The sequence below is a fragment of the Colletotrichum godetiae genome (genome assembly GCF_030913485.1).
Source record: "Colletotrichum godetiae strain CBS 193.32 chromosome Unknown BDP55scaffold_13, whole genome shotgun sequence".
In the NCBI taxonomy this organism is placed as follows: domain Eukaryota; kingdom Fungi; phylum Ascomycota; class Sordariomycetes; order Glomerellales; family Glomerellaceae; genus Colletotrichum; species Colletotrichum godetiae.
Window position 1 is genome coordinate 511,632 of NW_026851261.1, and position 18,853 is coordinate 530,484.

The 18,853-nt window shown below is 53.0% G+C and overlaps 6 protein-coding genes across 6 annotated transcripts; 4 read left to right on the forward strand and 2 right to left on the reverse strand.

Moving 5' to 3' along the window:
• Positions 1-58: 58 nt before the first annotated feature.
• Positions 59-1,861, forward strand: BDP55DRAFT_74663 (uncharacterized protein). Its single transcript, XM_060580556.1, has one exon. It carries the CDS (start codon positions 281-283, stop codon positions 1,595-1,597), a length of 1,317 nt encoding a protein of 438 aa, XP_060431703.1. The 5' UTR covers positions 59-280; the 3' UTR covers positions 1,598-1,861.
• A 3-nt stretch (positions 1,862-1,864) lies between these two features.
• Positions 1,865-3,339, reverse strand: BDP55DRAFT_726902 (replication factor A protein 3-domain-containing protein; the record flags this gene model as incomplete). The annotated part of the gene is made up of 4 exons (XM_060579215.1): positions 1,865-2,665; positions 2,723-2,745; positions 2,990-3,092; positions 3,187-3,339. The coding sequence occupies 4 exons, from the start codon at positions 3,337-3,339 to the stop codon at positions 1,865-1,867; spliced, it is 1,080 nt and encodes a 359-aa protein (XP_060431704.1).
• Positions 3,340-5,895: 2,556 nt separating this feature from the next.
• On the forward strand, positions 5,896-7,083 carry BDP55DRAFT_74748 (uncharacterized protein). The gene is made up of 3 exons (XM_060580576.1): positions 5,896-6,370; positions 6,460-6,692; positions 6,796-7,083. Exons 1-3 carry the CDS (start codon positions 6,153-6,155, stop codon positions 7,017-7,019), a joined length of 675 nt encoding a protein of 224 aa, XP_060431705.1. The 5' UTR covers positions 5,896-6,152; the 3' UTR covers positions 7,020-7,083.
• A 2,082-nt stretch (positions 7,084-9,165) lies between these two features.
• BDP55DRAFT_74764 (bZIP transcription factor) lies at positions 9,166-10,667 on the forward strand. Its single transcript, XM_060580578.1, has 2 exons — positions 9,166-10,447; positions 10,502-10,667. The coding sequence occupies exons 1-2, from the start codon at positions 9,643-9,645 to the stop codon at positions 10,624-10,626; spliced, it is 930 nt and encodes a 309-aa protein (XP_060431706.1). The 5' UTR covers positions 9,166-9,642; the 3' UTR covers positions 10,627-10,667.
• A 3,999-nt stretch (positions 10,668-14,666) lies between these two features.
• On the reverse strand, positions 14,667-15,709 carry BDP55DRAFT_548678 (ribosomal protein L4/L1 family protein; the record flags this gene model as incomplete). The annotated part of the gene is made up of 2 exons (XM_060568863.1): positions 14,667-15,448; positions 15,514-15,709. The coding sequence occupies 2 exons, from the start codon at positions 15,707-15,709 to the stop codon at positions 14,667-14,669; spliced, it is 978 nt and encodes a 325-aa protein (XP_060431707.1).
• Positions 15,710-15,985: 276 nt separating this feature from the next.
• Positions 15,986-17,991, forward strand: BDP55DRAFT_607112 (phosphatidylethanolamine-binding protein). Its single transcript, XM_060571124.1, has 2 exons — positions 15,986-16,619; positions 16,687-17,991. Exons 1-2 carry the CDS (start codon positions 16,085-16,087, stop codon positions 17,496-17,498), a joined length of 1,347 nt encoding a protein of 448 aa, XP_060431708.1. The 5' UTR covers positions 15,986-16,084; the 3' UTR covers positions 17,499-17,991.
• The last annotated feature ends 862 nt before the right edge of the window (positions 17,992-18,853 follow it).

An 18,853-nucleotide genomic window follows, 5' to 3' on the forward strand; every position in this document is an offset into this window, starting at 1 on the left:
CGAAAATATTCCAGGATCGAGCTCGCCCTCTCGAACTCCACGACGGAGCACAGAATCAAACGGCGGATCTGAAAGAAATGGTCCCATTCAGGTCACCCCAAAGGAGTTGATGGCCAAAAACGTCCCAACCACTCAACCTTGTCTTCCAGTCACGGCTTCGCCAGAGGCACTTTAGGGAAAGCTGCCCTCGGCCGATCCTGTTGATGATAATCTCTCTTGTTCAGCCGGTACCAAGGGTCCAAATGACTATGCACATCTGTTCGATACTCAGCGGATCCCTATGAATGATGGCATCTCTCAGGGTCAATCAAGGTCTCCACGACCGACAATAACGCTTCCATCGACTCTCTCAAGGCCGCAGAGTGTAGCATCCAAGGCAGAAGAAATTGCACAACGTTCTCGAGCATCAAGTTTGAGACCTGTCATGACGCCAGCTCGTCCGTCTGGTGGGAGTTATGGCAGCTCGACGCCATCGCATGGATCTATCTCAAAACCAGTTGGAGTGAGAGCCATGGCGGCCATGTTTGAGAATTCCTCCCAGGAGTCGCCTTACTTGTCTTTCCCTACAACTCCGCGCCCCTCTCGGACGAGTGTGACGGATCTGGGTTTGTTCCAGTCCAAGCAAGAAATCCCGTCGCTTGAGACGCCGGGAACGAAAGCATCGGCAGTGAGTCTTGGAAGGGGGGACCCGGTATCAAACAGTAGACTCTCGGACCACGATGATCAATCGATAAGTCATAATCTACGGTATGTCACTGACAGCACCGGGTCTTTGACTGCTCCTAAAGCAACCAATACTCACGGAGATGCCGTTCATCTTCACAGGCCATCTCTGGCACAACTTCAGCGGACACCGTATACCTCGGGGCGTAGGAAGTATCCCTCAAAGGCGTATGTCTTGGACGATGACAAGAATATACCTAGTCTTGGGACGATGACAAGTCCCGCTCATCAGCCGCCCATCGCACAGCATGTCACATTCCCCCGTCCCTCATCCACACTATCAGTGCGCCAACTAAACGAGGATGGCGTTCCGGTGCGAGCAGGGAGCCCAGGAAATAATTCCATGCTTCATGCTCAAATTCGGAGTCTTCAGAGGCAGCTGGATGTCAAAAATGAGGAGAACGCGTCTCTCCGGCGTCAACTTGAGACGAGAGATAACTTGGACATTGGAATACTCAGTGAACAACTGCGAGTGTCAAAAAGAGAGTGTGCCATCTGGAAATCTCGTGCCGAAGCTGCAGAAAAACGAGTCTCGGTTCTTGAACACTTCACGCGTAAGCTGAAGGGTATCAAAGGAGGAGATGCGCAGAACGACACCGACGCTTCATCGCAAAGCGGAAGAGACAGCATTGAGACGGTGGCTACAGAGGATGGAGAAGCTGTAGCGGAGAGAATTATGAAGGCTATGAAAGGTATGGCCGGAACAAGGAGCAGCGATGGCGGGGCTGCAGCTTGGTGGAATGACGACAGGCGTGGTAGTAACATCCGGCACTCAGAAGGCCTTGATGGACATCAGCGGCCGAATTTGACCGAGGAAGCATTACTTCAAGTTTGGGAGGCGGCACAGGAGTTGCTATTGAAGGATGATCATTGAAAATTGACGCGGGAGACCCATAGGCCGGCTGTATCAGGATATGGGCGTTGGGAAGCCTGAAGCATGCATTGGGGCTTGATTATAGACATTGAGGTTGTCTGTGTATCGATATGGTCTTACATATCCTACACTGACGAGTCGGTACGAAGCTATAATAGGGGTGTTGTCATGAAGTCGTAGTATTCATGTTCTGCAAAAGGGGCTACCTATAAGAACCATCTCTGGCTGCCCAGTGCCTGCGGAAACCGAAAGTAGCATAACGGGATACTAATCACTTTCCTCTCCCGGGTCACGGCGGATCCTCCACCGCCCTGCATCGTCCATTCGCATAGCGACAGTGCCAACGGCCATACGTCCGATGCCGTCCAGGATAGCGCCCAAGAGCTCCGAATCGTCGTCGGCAACCTGCTTGACTTCCACCACTTCCGACTCCTTTGGTCTTAACTTCTGCCGACGAGGCCTGCTCTCTTCAGCCTCCCGTCCTTCTCTGGCTTTAACGGTCCTACTGGAGCTCTCAGAAGAAGCCTTGATCTGTGGCTGCTTAGAGATGGAGGTTGAGTTTGATGTGGACGGGGCAAAAGTCGATCGTGAGACCTTGTCTGGTGACGGCGGCGTCGGAGGTAGAGCTGCTGTGCGAGAAGGGCGATAGGGAATACTTGTTTTCTTATTTTGATTCGCGTTGGGCGATTGTCCATGGTCTGGATCATACTTTTGGGGTTGTTGAGGTTGAAATGCCTGGAAGGTGGAAGAGTAACGCTTTTGGGTCTGCGGTGACGGGGGGTGAGTTAATGAAATAGGGGTAGTTGATCGATGCCGCGTCAGGTCGGGGGAAGGTGGAGTTGGCGTGGGCGGGATATATCGCGGGGGTCGACGTTGAGTGGTAGGCGGTGTCTGTTGCTGCTGCTGCTGCTGTCGTTGTAGCTGGCTGGGGTTCGCCGTGGTGGTGGTGGCGAGGGTAGTCGTCGTCGCCGGCCGGGTCACGGGAGCTCGGGGCGGAGTGTGCGCGTGCGCGTGATGACTGGGTGCGGGATTGGTGACCTGGTTGCGCCCGTACACGCGCCCGGACGGCTGGTGCCGTCAATTGTCAAAGACGAAGAGGTGCTTGTAGTGATTGGTTGCCTCTACCACGGCCGCGGCGAGCTGGTAGTCTGGAGTGTTGTCAGCGGTGTGCTTGTCGGGGGTGGTCATCATGAATGGCGCTGCAAGGGGGGTTGCGAGAGGGGCACGTTGTTGAACATGAGGTGGGGATGGGCTTGGAGCAGAGAAGAGCCTCTAATGGTGCCGGGGGCACAGGCATGGGTCTCAAACGGCGTGTCAAGTCCTTATAACAGAATACCGTTTGAACTGACGGGAGACAGGATATCTATATAGATGGACAAACGTGGTACTCACCAACATCGGCTCCCAAATCGCGGGAGGTAAGGACTTTGATGGACAGATCCGGGTTGACCTTGCCGATAATCTGAGCACCGTTGCCATTGGTGAGGTGGACATCCTGTCAAGGGTTAGCTCCCGTCTACCGATATACCAAAGTCGATCGGAGCAAAGCCATATTGCCTCAACAGAGCTTTTTGGAAGAAAAGACCTACACGGTTGAGAATAGCAGTGACGTTTCCATCGGCATCAAGAACAGCAGAGTCACCGCGCAGCTGCAAGACCTTGCCAATGAGCATGACGTTGCGACCGACGTAGTTGTCGAGATACTGCGCCGTGATGCGCGGGGTGGAGGTCGCTTCGGCCATGGCTTGATTGTTGGTGTTCTCGGTCCAATGGGTTGATTGTGCAAGGGTCTATGATGGGTGATATAGATCCAAAGGGTATAAAACTGACGGTAAGGCAGCGACCGATTGGATTGGATGCAGTTCGTCTGTTGGTCGAGATCTTTGGGATGGAATTTGGTCTTGAGTGAGGGGCAGACGCGCCGCGGCAAGACACACTCGCCCAGCACTTGTCGCGGTGTCAGGTGACCTGTCAGGTGGTCTGTGTTGACAGACCTTACCCAATCCGGACCATGGAGATCTGCGCTGGTCCCTGAACGGTTCTTAGGAGATCTTCAAAAACGTTATATTAACGGTATCCCATCTTCGCAACCGTCTCAATCATTATCTTCCCATCACAGGGAAGATGGAAGAATCAATCCTTGGCGAACCATGACGTGGCCCGGGGCAATTGACTTTTGACCGCCTGAAGTTTTCATGCCCAATCGGACATTTCACTGTTGGTTTGAAGGATTGTATCGAGTCCACCCACCAGACGGAAACATGGTGAGCGAGTCACCAAAGTGGTGCCTTGTGGATCTCATCCTACCACACAAGACTTTTCTCAGGACGGTTTCCTTGCATCCCTACGATGTCATTTGAGTCCCATTGCTTGTTTTTTCCTCGAAAGAGTTTGCAGGGCTCCGGTCGATCAATAACCGCCTCGTGATGGAGAGCCACTCCGTGATGATGGCTGACAATGGCCAAGCCTACCTGGTGGTTCCTCCTACATAGTATGCTCCCCTTCGACTTATCTTCTTACCTTCAGGGTAATTGGTAGAAGTTTTCTTCATCATACTTTGTCTCGTTCTACGAAGGAAGTCGACTTTAGAACGTTGCGCGATGATGATATTGATCTCGTTTTATGCCTGGTCTATCGTTGCTCGGCATGTTTCAATGTCGCCCTCTGACGACATTGCTCGTTTATATTGACTTTCCGGACGCATGAAGGGTCTTCCGGTGCAACCATCCAATCATACCACGTCTTTGCACAAAATAATAACGGCTCTCTGTCGCTCAACATGTTATTTCTAAGCCCCTAACACGTGTCGAGGTTCATCGTGGGTTGAGGCGTCAATCTCTTTCCATATTGGGGGCTACCGGTCTCGGCGGTGCATGGCAGACTGGGAAGAAACTTGGAATTCTGACAGCGGCAGGCAATCAATCGAAACGCGACGATTCGTCCAGGACCGAACCAAGGCGGGAACATGAGTCGGCGATGGGGACGCCGCAATCACTCCACCCTGACATTGGCGGTGGGCGGACTGAGTAACAAAGTTCCCGTGTTGTTTACCATCCTGTGATCCAAGATTAGCACATACTGCGTAATGCATTTGTCGAGACAATGTGGCATCGAGTTGAGTTGCGTTGGAAAAAATCACCTGTCGTTCTTCGGGTCGGGAGTCTGGCAATCTGCAGACAGCGGCTGATAGAAAAAAGGTTGAGTTGGGTGGGTGACAATGACAACGAGACGAATTCAGGGTCCTTTGGCGGCAGCACATAGCTGCAGGGAAGGGCCATTGAGGCCAAGGCCCCTGACCGGGGTTGAGCAGACGATCTTGGTTGAAAACAGGGCATTTCTGTAAGGGTTGACCTAGTGTGTCTCCCTACGCCGTACGGGGACGCGAACCGCTGGTTTCTTCACACGCGCAACATCATCTCAATGACCTCAGTGGTTTGTCCAAGGTTCATTGGGCTGTAAGAAGGTGGTTTGGGACGTTTCTTCGGCCGCTCTCCTTTCCATTTTGGGTCGAAGTCGGGGTCTCCCAAAAATATTGTACACTATTTCTGGTCAAGACTCAGAGGGTGGAGTGAGATAGGCGGACATGACGGGCATAACGGGTGACATCAGGCTTGGAGTTGCCGTTATCTTCTCGGGCCGTGATAGTGCAGTCGCGGATCGCAACACGGCTACCCGGGCTAGGTGGCTAGGATGCTCACCAGGAGTAGTGGACGAAGTATCCGTACAGGACCCATGGCGCAATGAATCGCTGGCGTATAATCAGCGATCTGGCATGGTGATATCTGGCGCTGACAGCCTAGGCTATCGGCCGATATAGATCTAGAAAACATCGTAAGCCTGGGGCGTTCTGTACATTTTGGACGTGACTGTTGGGTCTCGCCGCATCTCTTACTCACTATGCTCAGATAGTGTGTAATGTGTGCAGCTGGGGCCCCGCTGGGCATGCCGGTCGCTCCTTGGAGAAATGGAGTTCCCCCAAAATAAGACCAAGACGGGACCAGTTGAGGTAGAAAGAAGGACTAGAAACCAGAAACAGAACAGGCGTGAGTACGTGTACTGCGTAAATAGTAGTTCCAAGGAGGGAAAGCATCGCGAGTGCTAAGCTGGCTCCCTCACCATCGTCGTTGTCGAGATGCAGGTTGATGTGGGGGGATGAGAAGAGAGCACTTGGGTCTCTATCGTCCACAGTATCCGTACCTACACAGTAAGGTAATCAAGGCATGGGTGTCCAAGGTGGGCAAGTTCAGAGCTGTTTTCTGTTCACGGCGGTTTGACGTGACTGTTTTGGGCGACGCTGAACACTCTCGATGAGGTGGGCTGCTTTCCCTCCTCTTTCTCCACTCAAGGTACCAAGCGTTCCCGAGCTTCCCCCTGTTTTCCTGCCCTGCACCTGCCAGTGATGGGCCATGGCACTCCCCAACCTAAGCAGAGACGTACTATGTAGACGGCCCACGGCACAGCGGGAAGCATCAAGCAAAGCAGGCATGCAGGGCAGGGTTACAGGGCCCTGGGCAGGCAGGAAGCTGGCAACGGCGGGGCCGCGACGATTAGGTGGATGGGAAGCTCGACCCGGCGCCCGGACCTCCCACCGAGAGCATTTTCCATTGGTTCCCGGGCAGAGCCAATGTCACATCCCATCTGTGCTGCACTGTTGCTGCTGTTCCCAGACTTTCACACCCACTCCATGTTCCAGTCAACTCTCTGGTCTGTGCCTTCACCCTCACCGGCCTTGGTCCCTGGAGGGCTTTTGGATTGGAGTCTTGGTAGTACGGAGTAGGTATCGTTACGACGAATGTTGGGCAAATTCTCATCTGGAATGCGTCGCTCAATGTGCCTCTTCTGAAGTTGCTAAAAGCGACTAGCTCGAACTTAGGCACTGACACACCGTTCGATGCGTCTCCTCGTGCCCCGGCCGTCCGTGAAGTGCCCTGGGAAGCAACGGCTCCATGGACTTTGGAGGCAGTTCGGCGCCGTGGACCCATATCGGTCACCAGTGTGCTGCACAAAAAGGGGAGGAGAAAGAAGCGCAAGGAAGAATATGGACCTAGAGGACTGAAATGTAATGACGAACAGCAAACGGCGACGAAATCGAATAGTGAGTGCCTTCCATTATTGTGATTAATCTCCGGAGTTTTTCATCCGAAAGAACATGGACTTGGTCGCAGCTTTCCAACTTCTGCCAACAATTAACCCCCAAGGTAACGGCCCCATGGCGAACCCAGGAAGGAGAAGGTGGGAGGGGGAAGGGACGGCAGGGTACTCCATGGGTACCTGGAGGCTTTGGTGGAGGTGTCTTCTCGTCAGGCTCTGGCATCCAATGATGTATCGGGATACTTTTCCCACAGCGAGGAGCGTGCCAACCTACCTTACACAACAGAGGGGTGTGTGTGTGTCTGAAGACGAAGCGTTGGATGAAGCTTAGACGGGACTCGGGAGGTCTGGTTGCCTTGGCTCCTCCAGCAATATGTGCGATAATAATTAACATCCAGTTCTGCTACACTACACAGCTATGGCACCGTCTGAGAGGCAAATTGTGCCTAGCGTAGAAGCTACACTGTGTATGTACCTTACCTACTTACCCCGCCATCTCGTGTCGCGCAGCCAAGGTAAGCTAAGGTGAATTCATGTACCATACCTAAGGCAAGGGAGGTATCCAAGTGAGGGTGCCCAGCTAATACCTACAAATTCAAATGGTTGCAATGGTGGTGCTGGAAGTTTGGAACCGGTGCTGATATTGGCGCTGCATGTGTACAACCACCATCGACTGTCTCTGACAGATAAGATGCCTGTGTGTTAGCTGTTTGGTTTGATCTGATCCAATCCAATGTGATTGCTTCTGCCGAGGGAGCAGCATTTCAGTCTAAGGTAAAGGTAGCTAGCTACCTTCAGCCAATGTAGATGCACCATCTCGCCTAACTGCTTTCCTGTCCTTTCTATCCGTACCTAATTACCTGCCTTACCCTCTTTAAGCTAAAGTAGCGCGAGGTAGTTGGAGCCTGAGCTAAGGGCAAATGGTAGGGGAAATGCTGTTGAGGAAAGTAGAAACGCAGTGTTCGAGGTAATGCAATTGTCGAAGCCCCTTCTCCTTCCCGCCTGCCCATGTGAGGAGGTATGCGGTACCTTACCAAGTACTGTTATGCCATTGAAGTTCCCGACCCCATTTCTGTTCATCACCTGCCGACGACGACTTCCCATCCCCGTCTTTCATCCCCCCTCCCGAGCTCCTCCTAACCTGCACACTGTCTGTTCCTGGGAAAAGCTCCTACCTGCCCACTTCGAGCCTCACTGATCCCACATCCATTGTCAATCCCGCTCCCATCTGGACTCCACCGTCGCTCCTCTCTGTCATAGCTTGCTTGTCTTGAGCATCGTTCTGATCGATAGCCGGAGCCTACTCCGCTGCTGTCGTCCTCAGCCCATTTGTCCACAACCTGAACACTCAACACAGCTCCGAGCATCTCCATCCTCTCTCTCTCTCTCTCTCTCTCTCTCTCTCTCTCCTCTCTCCTCTCTTCGACAACCTGAGAGGATCTCGCCCGGCCCTGCTTCCGTCGTCTTTTGCTTGGCAACCTCCGACCCATCCCTGCCCTCCCGCCGACATCTTCCTTGTGTGACCGCGACTGCGACGGCCCCATCAAACTGCAAGCATTACCAGCCCAGTGCTCAGTGCCCACACCACCACCACCTGAACATCCTTGTCTGGCTGATGGCAAGACGTTGCCGCGCCCTCACCTCACTGCAACCGGCACCACGACGATAAACTGACTGCCATGACATTGGCCTTCCTCACCAACATCGACGAAATAATACTCGACGCTCAACTTTCCGACTGATCGGTACTCTCTTTGACCGGGTGCATCATTTTTGGCTTCTTCGTCGAACCACCAGAGGTTCCGTTCGCTCCGGATTATTGGCAGTCCTTCGGCTTGTTGGAACGGTGCCCCGCTGATCTTTGGCTACCGTTTCCCGTCAAGAAACGCCCCGTCGCCGGCCTGCTTCGACCGTATTGTTCCTCATATCGCCCGGCTCGGCAGCTTTCCAGATCGTCGACAGTGTCTTTCCTCACTGACGCACGATCAGCTGCCCCAATCACCAGTGGTACGCAGATTTCAAACCTTTATTGAGAACCCCGCAGTACCTTCAAACTCCCGTCCTCTGCGATATATCGCAACATCCCTTCACCAGCTCCTCCCGTCTCTGCCGTTTGCGCCTACCTAGCCCTTCTATGTAACGTACGCCTCCTCGTCCTGTTGCTCCATCCCAGAATCCTTTTCGGGCCAGCCTATGGTACTGCCTTTCTGCGTGTGGGGGAGTGCGAATACCCACGGTGCCCCATTTACCAGCGACCCCTCCGTTTCTACACAATTATCAAGGTATTGTCAGTTGCTCTTGATAATGCCTGTCTCCCGGCTCCACCGAGCCACCCACTTCCATCCGCATCATCGACCTGTCGCAATCCCAATCCATCGTTCCCTCATGCTACATCTTCTTAGTCTCGCTCAATCTTTTCTTTGATACTGTTAAACGAAAACACTGACCAATGGGCATTGTAGCTTGCCCTCTTACGTTTTCGATCTCGACGAGGATCAGCTTCGCTTTTTGAACAAAGCAGCACCTTCTCGTAACCGAAGCCACCCCACGTCCTCATTGAGACCGCACCGCGCAACCAAATTTGGGTCTTGTCCACCGCCAAGTACACGCAGGCGTCGAGATTAGTCCGAGTTTGTAGCAGAACTCTTCATCGTGTGTTTTCTCGCTTTTTCACCTTCCTGTCCACAGCCTTCGCTTTTGCCTTGTCTTTTTTCCCTTGTACTGGACGGCATCCTTATCGGTCTCCTGGTCGGCTCAGCAAGCAAGCCCAGACTTTGTGCCACGCGCAAACCACTTGGTAGTCTCTACGCATTGGGTAGGTCAGCAACGCACGACACAACGTTCATTGTCCGAGCCTCGACCAGTTAACGCTTTCCCGCGGCCGGTACACCTTTTTTCAGCAGATCCTGAGTTCGACGCCTTCTCCGGACCTGGCGAGGTCCTTAGCCTGGACGATGAATACCCCTCCGAGCTTCTTCAATGATGCGGTTGATATTGCAACACCGACTAACAATGACTTCCCCAGCGATCAACCACGGACATTACATCTAGATTCGCTCGATTTGGTCCGACCGGAAGATAGCGACACATCGGACAACATGTCACACCATCCTTCCGTATATATGCCTGTACCGGGTGCTTGGGATCCACTGGTGACTGGCATGCCCTCGTTCTACAGTCATCATGGCCAGGCACAGTACGATACGAAGCAAGAAGACGTTGAGGATAGGCCGACGATACTGAAAATACCTCCGGCTGCAACATTTCAATCGGGTGCGCGGGCCAACTCCAACAACTCGATGCAATCCCAAACGTCAAAATCGAGCCGGGCAGCGGACCTTTATGATGCCAGTCCACCCAGGAAGAAGGGAAGGAAAGGCAAAGCTCCGGAGCAGAACGATCAGGACCCGAAAAGAGACAAGTTCCTCGAACGAAACCGAGTCGCCGCGAGCAAATGTCGCCAGAAGAAGAAGGAATGGGTCTCAGATCTCCAGGAAACCAAGCAAGGACTGGAGAACCAGCATGCACAGCTGCAGATGGAATACAACGGACTGGTTGACGAAGTCACGAGAATGAAGAACGAGCTCATGTCGCACGCAAACTGCAACGACCCGAACATCAACCTATGGCTAGACAATGAGGCCCGACGGTTTGTTCAGGTGAGCGCAGAGCGTGTGAAGAAGCAAAGTCTCGATGTCAGCCGCATGGCTGGCAACAGGCCACTCGGCACTGGAGGAGGTTATAGACCGTCTATTGACAGTAAGGAAACCCATCATCCCACGACACAACATTGGAGATGTTGATTGATGCCAGGTCAAATGTCTCTAATATCTCCTGCCCGCTCAGAGCGTGCTATGACGAGCCTGTCTTCGAGATCTGGCAGTGATGCCGATATCAACTATGACCACATGCCCGACAGTGCTTTTGAACACGCGTAGCGCGCTGTGAGGGGTGACGATACGGCATGAATAGCAAGGCGTTGGGACTTGGGAAGCCGAGTCTTCCTAGGCACAACGTGATTAAGGAGCTCTCACTATCTTGAGTAGGGTTTCCAGATTAGGAGTTCGGATGGTTTTTTGGGACATAGCCATGCTATGAGCAACGACTTGGGAGGATAATGACAATAGGGGACCAGACGGAAGATCTGAGCCGTCAGCCAACGGACCAGAGCTGGGAACGCGACGGGATACCCTGGTGGACATTTGGGCTGTACATCTTTTGAGGTGAAAAATTCCACAAGCCGGACTAGCAATGGGGGATTCGCATAGACACAAGAAAATCATATCAACAAAGAAAATTCGGCACAAAGCCACTGGGCGGATGCTGTAGCGTTACTGGAAGTCTAAGGCCCTATTCAACTCGGTAGCTTGGCGTGACATCTCTCGGGATATTGCTACCTCAAGGAGTTGGACAACTTGGTATGGGTTCCCCGTATACAAGGAAGCCAACCCCTCCTTAAACTGAACGGCAATTGTATCCGATCAGCTGCAGGTGATCCATGAGAAGCTTGCTCAGGTCCTAGTTGCGGTGGGTCCAAGTAAGGTAGGCCAGTGGATGAAGGACGCCGTCGACCGAGTGTATCGTGGATGGTCGAGATGTTCATCTGCCTACGCAGCTGCTAGCTTGATGACTTTTTCCCTTCTCTGTTCCTTCTCTTTCAATGTTCCATCGAACCGTCTGCGTGGATGTCGAAGGAAGGCGAGCTTTCTTTAGTTGGCGATGGAGTCGGTGTCCACTAAAGCTGTTCACCACCTTTTTCACCTCCTCATGCCACGTGGGGCAATGGGGGCCAGCGGTGGTTGGTACGGATGTATACGTTCGTAGTAGGCAACGTTTGGGCTCGTATTCGATGAGTTTTCGACGTCAGTCGTACTGGTACTGGGTTGGGGATGAGTTGGGCTGTCGGCTTCGGTTTGGGACAATCGGTGTCAGGGTTCGTCGTTTCTGGTGAGCTGGACGTAATCTTGCCAAGACGATTCTTTGATATCCTTGTCAGTGGAATATGGGTCAAGCTGCACCATCCTGATCAGCCTGCGGGTTGGTGGTGTTGTGAGAGTGGTACGGAGGTTCGATGATGAGGCGAGTCGTCTGGGTTGGGTTTCACGGAGGTTCAATGGAGGGGAGTTTCGAGGTTAGAGAAACGAATGGGTTCAAGATTGGATCAAAGCCATTGAGCCCTTTTGCGAAGTCGAAGTGTCGAGGTGTCTAGTCGTCGAGGGAGAGGAGGGTGTGATGGAAACGATAGTATTGGTGCCGAAGAAGGTGAGGACGATGGATCATTCTGTAGATCTTCCCTGCCGAGACTGATACGCTGGCAGCTATCAGTGGTCTGTATCGGGGTCCTTCTTCAATTTATTCTAGAACTCAGAGGCAAAGTTGCTGAAGCTTGCCCGGGAAGCTGGCGTGTAAGTATGTGGTAGCATGCTCAAGCTGGCAGGCAGGTGGCTTGAGCCACAATACCATGAGCTAGAAGCAAGCCCACCAATCGTCGAAGAAAAGAGCGGAAAAGGAGAAAATAGAACCGAAAGAGATAAACTGCTTTACAGCGAGGATGGGTCGGTTTATCAAGCTGCCGCTGGAGCATGTAGGAGGAGAAGTCGGGAGCTCACCCCCGGGTCCTACGTCAGGTTAGGTAGCTCCGGTATGTACCTTAGCTTGGCCTGCACTACGTCAGTACGGACCCCCCTTGGATTCGATTCCCTGGATCCCCATTCGCAACAACACGACACCGGTGATCTCGAGAAGCGAGGAGCGGGGGAGGTCGAAGGGGGCCCTTGTCTTATCGTTTTCCCGGGAAATATCGTTCATCTCTCTTGGGGGAGGGGGGCTTGCTGGAGAATCTGAGGATATCGCTCATGGCATGGTATGGGAGGTGAGTGGAAGTTGATGAAGAGATTGAATGTTGCGGACGAGCAATACTGAGGTAGTCAAGTAGAATACCAGTCTTAGTCTACGGAGTACCTATGCAATGGTCATACAAAGACCTCTCCTTCTCGTTGGGCTGAAGACTGGAAACTACCACATATCTACGTCACTGTTAGCCCCCAAATATCCAAATACGGGATGATGGGTTCGGGGAGCTAGGACGACGGGCAGGTGTACCCGGCGCGCCAAATCTCAGCCCAACCATCCCTTGGACGGCCCGCAACGCCGGTTCATACACACTACGAAGTACCTACACAGAGACAACGTTCAAAACGCTTCTTTCAACGACCCCGCTGTTTACTCGCTGTAATCCATGGATTATGGACAGAGGAACCTGAGTCCTGTCAGGTTACGTGCGGCGAGTTTCGGCGATGGTCGCCGAGTGCAGTGGACAAGAAGGGAGTATCCATGGATATCATGTACAGGTTACTGGTACTCTATCGTATTGTACCGGCGCTTTTCGTTCATTGCTTTCACCATGTAACTACAGGCATCAAGGCGGGAAAGGCAGGGATCTGGGCCAGCTTTGCAGGCCTTCCTTGAGGAGGAGGAAGGAAGGAGGAGAAGGCGGGCAAGACCTTTCTGCATGTTGATCTTTGGAGAGCGTGTCTGACTTGGAAATACTGCACTCATGCACATTAAGTCAATTCTCCATCTTGAAAAACATGCCTTTTGTCTGACTACATCGACCTTCCTTCGCACCCTCAACTTTGGCATCCAACCAACAAGTCCCATACCACAGGTCGTCAAACATGAGGCAAAAGAGTTAACTGTACCTTAATCTACCGTGTGATGTATAACACCCACGCAGCAGGGATGGTTGCCCATGAGTTTTCTGGCAAGGTAGTTTGCCTTGGACAGCGGAAACTCTAAATTGAGGTAAACCGTACGGTGGTGGATGTTGCTGACGACTGGGCGGGAGTGGAAAGTGAGGCCAAGGACGAAAGCGCCCCTGCCCGCAATGACGTAGGGCTGGGCGCATGGACTCCAACAGCTACGTTCTTCGCTCCGCCGCACTGCACCTCGTTCCCCCGGCGGGCAAGCGGCGCCCTTTTTTTCGATTTTTTTCGGGCCGGGTTGTTTACAACTCAACCCCCACTTTACCCGACAGGAGGTATGGGGCTGGGAAGTATCCGGAGCGTTCCCGGTGTCTACGGACGAGGTACCTTGAGTGACGGGAACTCAAGGTCGGTACTGTCAAGTGATGGTTCTGACTTGCGTAGTAGACTATATATATCCTTAATCATAAGTTTTGCATTTGTGGCTGTGTTTTTTTTTCTTCTTTCAATCGAGGCCGTCGTTCTATCTATCTTTTCTTCAACTTGGTGAGGCGGCTGACTGGGCGGCGCGTGCATATGCGTGTGTGGGTTTCCGTCCGACTCGAATCGGGGCCCCGGGGTTCCTGCCAGGTTCCTGTGACGCAGTATGGCGTATGAGGTTTCCGAATAGAGGCAAGTCGGACGTCAACAGCCCCATAGCCGCAAGGAAAATGTGATGTTCTGCAATTGCTCCTCTTGGCTTCAGTACACGCAGCACACACGAATTGTCCAAATTCTGCATGGGCTCTTTCTCATGCTGCTGTTTGGAGAATTCATAGCAACCTTGGGATTAATGACTTTATGCAACTTTTGCAAGTCCATGGTTGCGTACCGGGTAGGTAGCACGGTAGGTTCTCATTATTACCTTATGGACCCGTTTCATTTCAACTGAATGCACCACCGTTTCTTATCAACCTCTGAACCTTTACTTGCTTGTTATATCATCAATACCAGAGATTTTTCCTGCCGTGTGCATATATTGCCATTGAGTGCCGATATAATGTCAGACACAACACTCTATTCATGTGATGACACTTTCAGCACACAGATCCGTAGATGCAACTTTCCCTTGCTATAGGTTACAGAGTGAATGGCAATTTGTGCCTTCTATTGCTACAAGCCGGAGAGGCGCCTTCTAACCAGAAGATCTCCGTGTTGATTGGTGTTACAGATATCGACATATTTCTCCGTCTCCTTCCCCTTTGCCCCTTTTTCTTTGGATCACATCTGCCGCTTCATGAAATGATCGAACCACCGATTGCCGGGCCACTCTTCAAAGCACCACCAATGAAGATCTTGCTGATCAAGTCACTCTGATGCGACTCAATCATCTCGTTGAGTGCCGCGCGCTCAACAACCACACGTCCTTCCTCCAGCAGGTCCTTGACATCCACATCGTGAACACCAAGGCACCTGCCCTGATCGCCCACAGTCTCCATCGTCTCCTCCAGCCTCGGCCTGTCCCCGTTGGTGATGAACAGCGTCCGGCCGTAAGCCTTGCCCCACTGGTTGGCCTCGAGGACCTGCATCATCCACTTGCGGCGGTACTCCTCTGCAATCTTGGGTCCCACGAAGCCTCCCTCGGACAGGGCGATAAAGTCCTCGGGCAGGGGCAGCTCCATGCCGTCCTCGCAGACGATGAGCTGGCCGCGGCGGTAGCGGTAGCTGAGGGCGGTGCGCCAGGCAACGTCGTAGACCTTGCGGTTCAGCGATGTGCTGAAGTCGCGCGGCTTGGGGCCGTGGGCGACACCTCCGCCGCGGCGGATGGGCGACTGCTTCGTGCCGGCACGGGCGCGACCGCTTCCCTTTTGCGGGTGTATCTTTCTGTGCGAGCCGCGGACCTCCCATCGGGTCTTGGTGCTGGCCGTACCCTGGCGGGTGGAGTCGCCCTCGTAGACGACGGCGAGATGGAGGAGATCGCGGCGGAGGGGGAGGTAGAGGTGCTTCGTCGAGTACGACTCGAGGGATTGGGGTTCGAGCGTCGGGAAGGCGTGGACTGTGACGGGGACGGATGTGGCTAAGAGAGAGATATGTCAGTCATTGCATCTTAGAAGAGGCAGAGTATGTTTCTATAAAACGTACTTGGTGTCCACTCCGTCTGCTTAGGTGTGCTGTAGGCGGAGGTTGTGATGCCGGGGAATGGCGCCTCGGTGGCCATTGATCTCGTAAAGTTGGATGAGCCGATGAAGGAGGTTGCAGGGCTCGCGTTCCTGCACGTCGATGAGAGGGACAGCCCCCTCATGGCCTCTCCAAGGCTCCTGACTCCTTTGCCGGCCATTGTGTATACGGACGTCGCAAGGGGAGTTCGTAATGTTCGATGGCCTGCTCCTTCGATGGATTGGAATATCGATAGCTGCAACCCTTTGCGCAGGAAACACGAAAATTTGGCCCGTCCTGACGAAGCAAGCTGCCAATCAGACGGCGCCAATTGCCGGTACGTACCTGCGGCGTGCGCGCTGTGTGGCTTGTCAATGGGAGCTCTCTCCCCTGTCCGGGGCGGGATATTCCGCCGTTCAATTGGAAAAATAATTATGGAGACCCGCAAAGCAGACTCATGAAGCTCTGGTGAAAAACCTCCTTCAGAAGCTCTGGTCGGGATTCAGACGACCAACCGCCGAACCCACTCGCCCTCTCCTCCTTTTCCACAGCCAAAATGTCATTATCGTGTAGGCAGGCCATTCGGCCGCTGCATCGATGTCTGAACAGAGTCGCCACGCCCCTGCCGATACGGAGAAGTCTGTCGACGACGCCAGCCCCTGCCGCCGAAGTGTACAAGGTGTCGCGCGAGCGCCCCGAGACTGTCGACCCCGTCGAGCTAGACCCCAACACGGCCGTCGCACCGTGGGCCGAGAAGGATCTGTGGAAGGCGGGCACGCCGCCCGTTGGATCGAGACGTCGCCGTTATGCTATCCGCACGAGTCCGAACATTCCCTTTGAGCAGCTGCCTTACCAGGCCTTCCAGGAGGCGCGCAAGATCCTCGCCGCCGACCGCGAGGAGAAGCTGCGTGCTATCGTGAAGGAGACGGAAGCGATCAGGTTGTTGGAGGGCTTGAGTGGTGATGAGGTCAAGGGAGGAGAGAGGATGCGTCAGATGAGGCTGTCCAGTCTGCGCAAGCAGGTCGAGAGATTGAAGATTCTGGCGGATATCAACGATCCTGCCGTCAAGAGGCGGTTCGAAGATGGACTCGGTATGGACGCATGGCTGATTTCTATGATTGAGACCCGCATTGAGTGCTAACATGCCTTGTGAAACAGGTGACATGAGCAAACCCATTTACCGCTTCCTTGCTGAGCGCAAGTGGCAATCCTACGAGGCCAAGATGATTGAGCAGCGTATCCAACAGCTCAACATCATCCCCGACATTCTCCCCAAGATCAAGCCGACCTACGACGTCCAGCTCTTCTTCCGCCGCGCCAAGGTGCCCCCGGGCAAGATTCTTCCCAGCAACATCTCCGAGGTGCCCCCGCGTCTGCGCATCACCCCTTTCAACGCAGGCGAGCGTCTCGTCTCCATCGTCATCATGGACTCGGACATTCCCTCCGTCGAGAACGACGGCTTCGCCAAGCGCTGCCACTACCTCGCCGCCAACGTCCCCGTCTCGCCGACAGCGACGTCCATCCCGCTCTCCAAGATCCGCGACGAGGCCCAGCTCGCCGTCCCCTACCTGCCCGCTTTCGCGCAAAAGGGTTCCCCTTACCACCGCCTCTCCATCTTCATCCTCGAGCAGGGCGACCAGAAGCTCGACACCGCCCAGCTCAAGAAGCTCTACCAGAGCCGCGACGGCTTCTCCCTCAAGTCGTACCGCGACAAGTTCAACCTCAATCCCGTCGGCTTCAGCATCTTCCGCACCATCTGGGACGAGAACACGGCCGGCGTGATGGAGCGCGCCGGCGTGCCGGGCGCCGACATTGAGTTCCGCCCGAAGCGCGTCTTCTCGCTCAAGGAGCCCAAGAAGGCCCGCGGTTGGGAAGCCAAGCGCCAGACCGCCAAGTACAAGCATCTGTGGAAGTACACCAAGCGCATCAAGGGGTACTCCAACGCCAAGGGCTTGGTCAGGAGGAAGTAGAGGAGGCAACACATTCGTGCGTGTTTGTAGGACCAGAGAGGAGGACGGACACGAGTATCCAGGCGGTTAGATCACCGACCCGGAAAGTAACGCAGCGGAAGAAGCTGGAAGCGAAAATGGGTGAAGCAAGTGCGGTGTTGTTAAAATGTGTAGAATACGTGTACTTTATGTCCTATCATCTGGCTGTAGATGGGTGCAGTCCCAAGGCTGCGCGGTTGTTATAGATCACCTACTGTCAACTCTGGATTCTTGGCCTCCTCGCCAACATCCTCCTCACCCTGTGTCACTGGTGCTCTCAGAGTCGGTCGATAATGATTCGCTGCCAGGAATATCGAGGGAGAAAATTGGACCGAAGATGATGATGTGCTCCTCCTAAAATAGGATGCATTTCTGAGATGGTTCATGGCGTATGAGCAGACGCAAGCCGGTCGTTGACATCGAGTAGAGATTTATAGAAACGGATGTGCTCTTAATTTTAGAAATAAAGAAAGGCAATATTTTCTTTAGTTTAAGAAGCAAATGTTGTCTTTATCTCTTCTCAAAGACGTTTACGAGATCACTCGTGAATACAAGCGTGAGGAGTAACGACTTATGGGAGCAAATGTGCCCTTTAACTTAAGCTTTGAGAAAGGTATTGCTTCTCTTGAGTGTAAATGGCATACCGGGACTTCGCCTCAACTCATCGACTTGACTTGGGTTTGAGGTAGTGTTACCGGTTGAGTTTTTCATTCAGGTATATATAACACAACTGATACAGGTCCGCTGTGATAGGTTCAAACTTCGAATAGCAACAATTTACCTCCCGCCTCTTCTTGTTAATTATATCTAAAAGACGTATCGGACGTCCCTATACTCTCAAAAAGATCAAAAAAATCATCTACGAATACGAGCGTGATAGGTCATAAAGCGAGGAAATGTGCGTACGTTTGTCCGTGTGCATGAAGAAGAGAGAGAAAAAGAGAGAGAGATAAGAGGAAAAGGGATTAAAACTTTATTGATAGCTCTCGATTGGCCTTGATGCTCAATAAGCGAGTTATAACGTCAACACTATCATCGACCTAACTCAACTGCCGATCTAATCGCTTCTCCCGATGACTTAATATAAGCCATTGCAATTATCCTTTTTATAGCTGTTTCCGATGACCCTTTATGTAACTATCAAAGTGATTCTCTATGTAACCCTCAATGCGACCCTTGACGCGACTCTTATCAGATCGATTCTACCGATAAATCACAAAGGGCCATTGCTTTTGCCTTTTTATCACTATTGCTAACGACTCTCAAATCGGCCTTCGATGAGATTCTCAATGGGACTCTCAAAATAACTCTCTCTCTCTCCAGGAACGCTTCTACCA

Excerpts from the sequence above, each read along its gene's own strand:
- BDP55DRAFT_74764 (XM_060580578.1), top strand. The coding sequence starts at position 9,643 with ATGAATACCCCTCCGAGCTTCTTCAATGATGCGGTTGATATTGCAACA. Across the intron at positions 10,448-10,501 it reads TTATAGACCGTCTATTGACA|GTCAAATGTCTCTAATATCT; the intron begins GTAAGGAAACCC and ends GATTGATGCCAG.
- BDP55DRAFT_74748 (XM_060580576.1), top strand. The coding sequence starts at position 6,153 with ATGGGAAGCTCGACCCGGCGCCCGGACCTCCCACCGAGAGCATTTTCC. Across the intron at positions 6,371-6,459 it reads TGGAGTCTTGGTAGTACGGA|CTCGAACTTAGGCACTGACA; the intron begins GTAGGTATCGTT and ends AAAAGCGACTAG. Across the intron at positions 6,693-6,795 it reads AACGGCGACGAAATCGAATA|GTAACGGCCCCATGGCGAAC; the intron begins GTGAGTGCCTTC and ends TTAACCCCCAAG.
- BDP55DRAFT_74663 (XM_060580556.1), top strand. The coding sequence starts at position 281 with ATGAATGATGGCATCTCTCAGGGTCAATCAAGGTCTCCACGACCGACA.
- BDP55DRAFT_607112 (XM_060571124.1), top strand. The coding sequence starts at position 16,085 with ATGTCATTATCGTGTAGGCAGGCCATTCGGCCGCTGCATCGATGTCTG. Across the intron at positions 16,620-16,686 it reads GCGGTTCGAAGATGGACTCG|GTGACATGAGCAAACCCATT; the intron begins GTATGGACGCAT and ends CTTGTGAAACAG.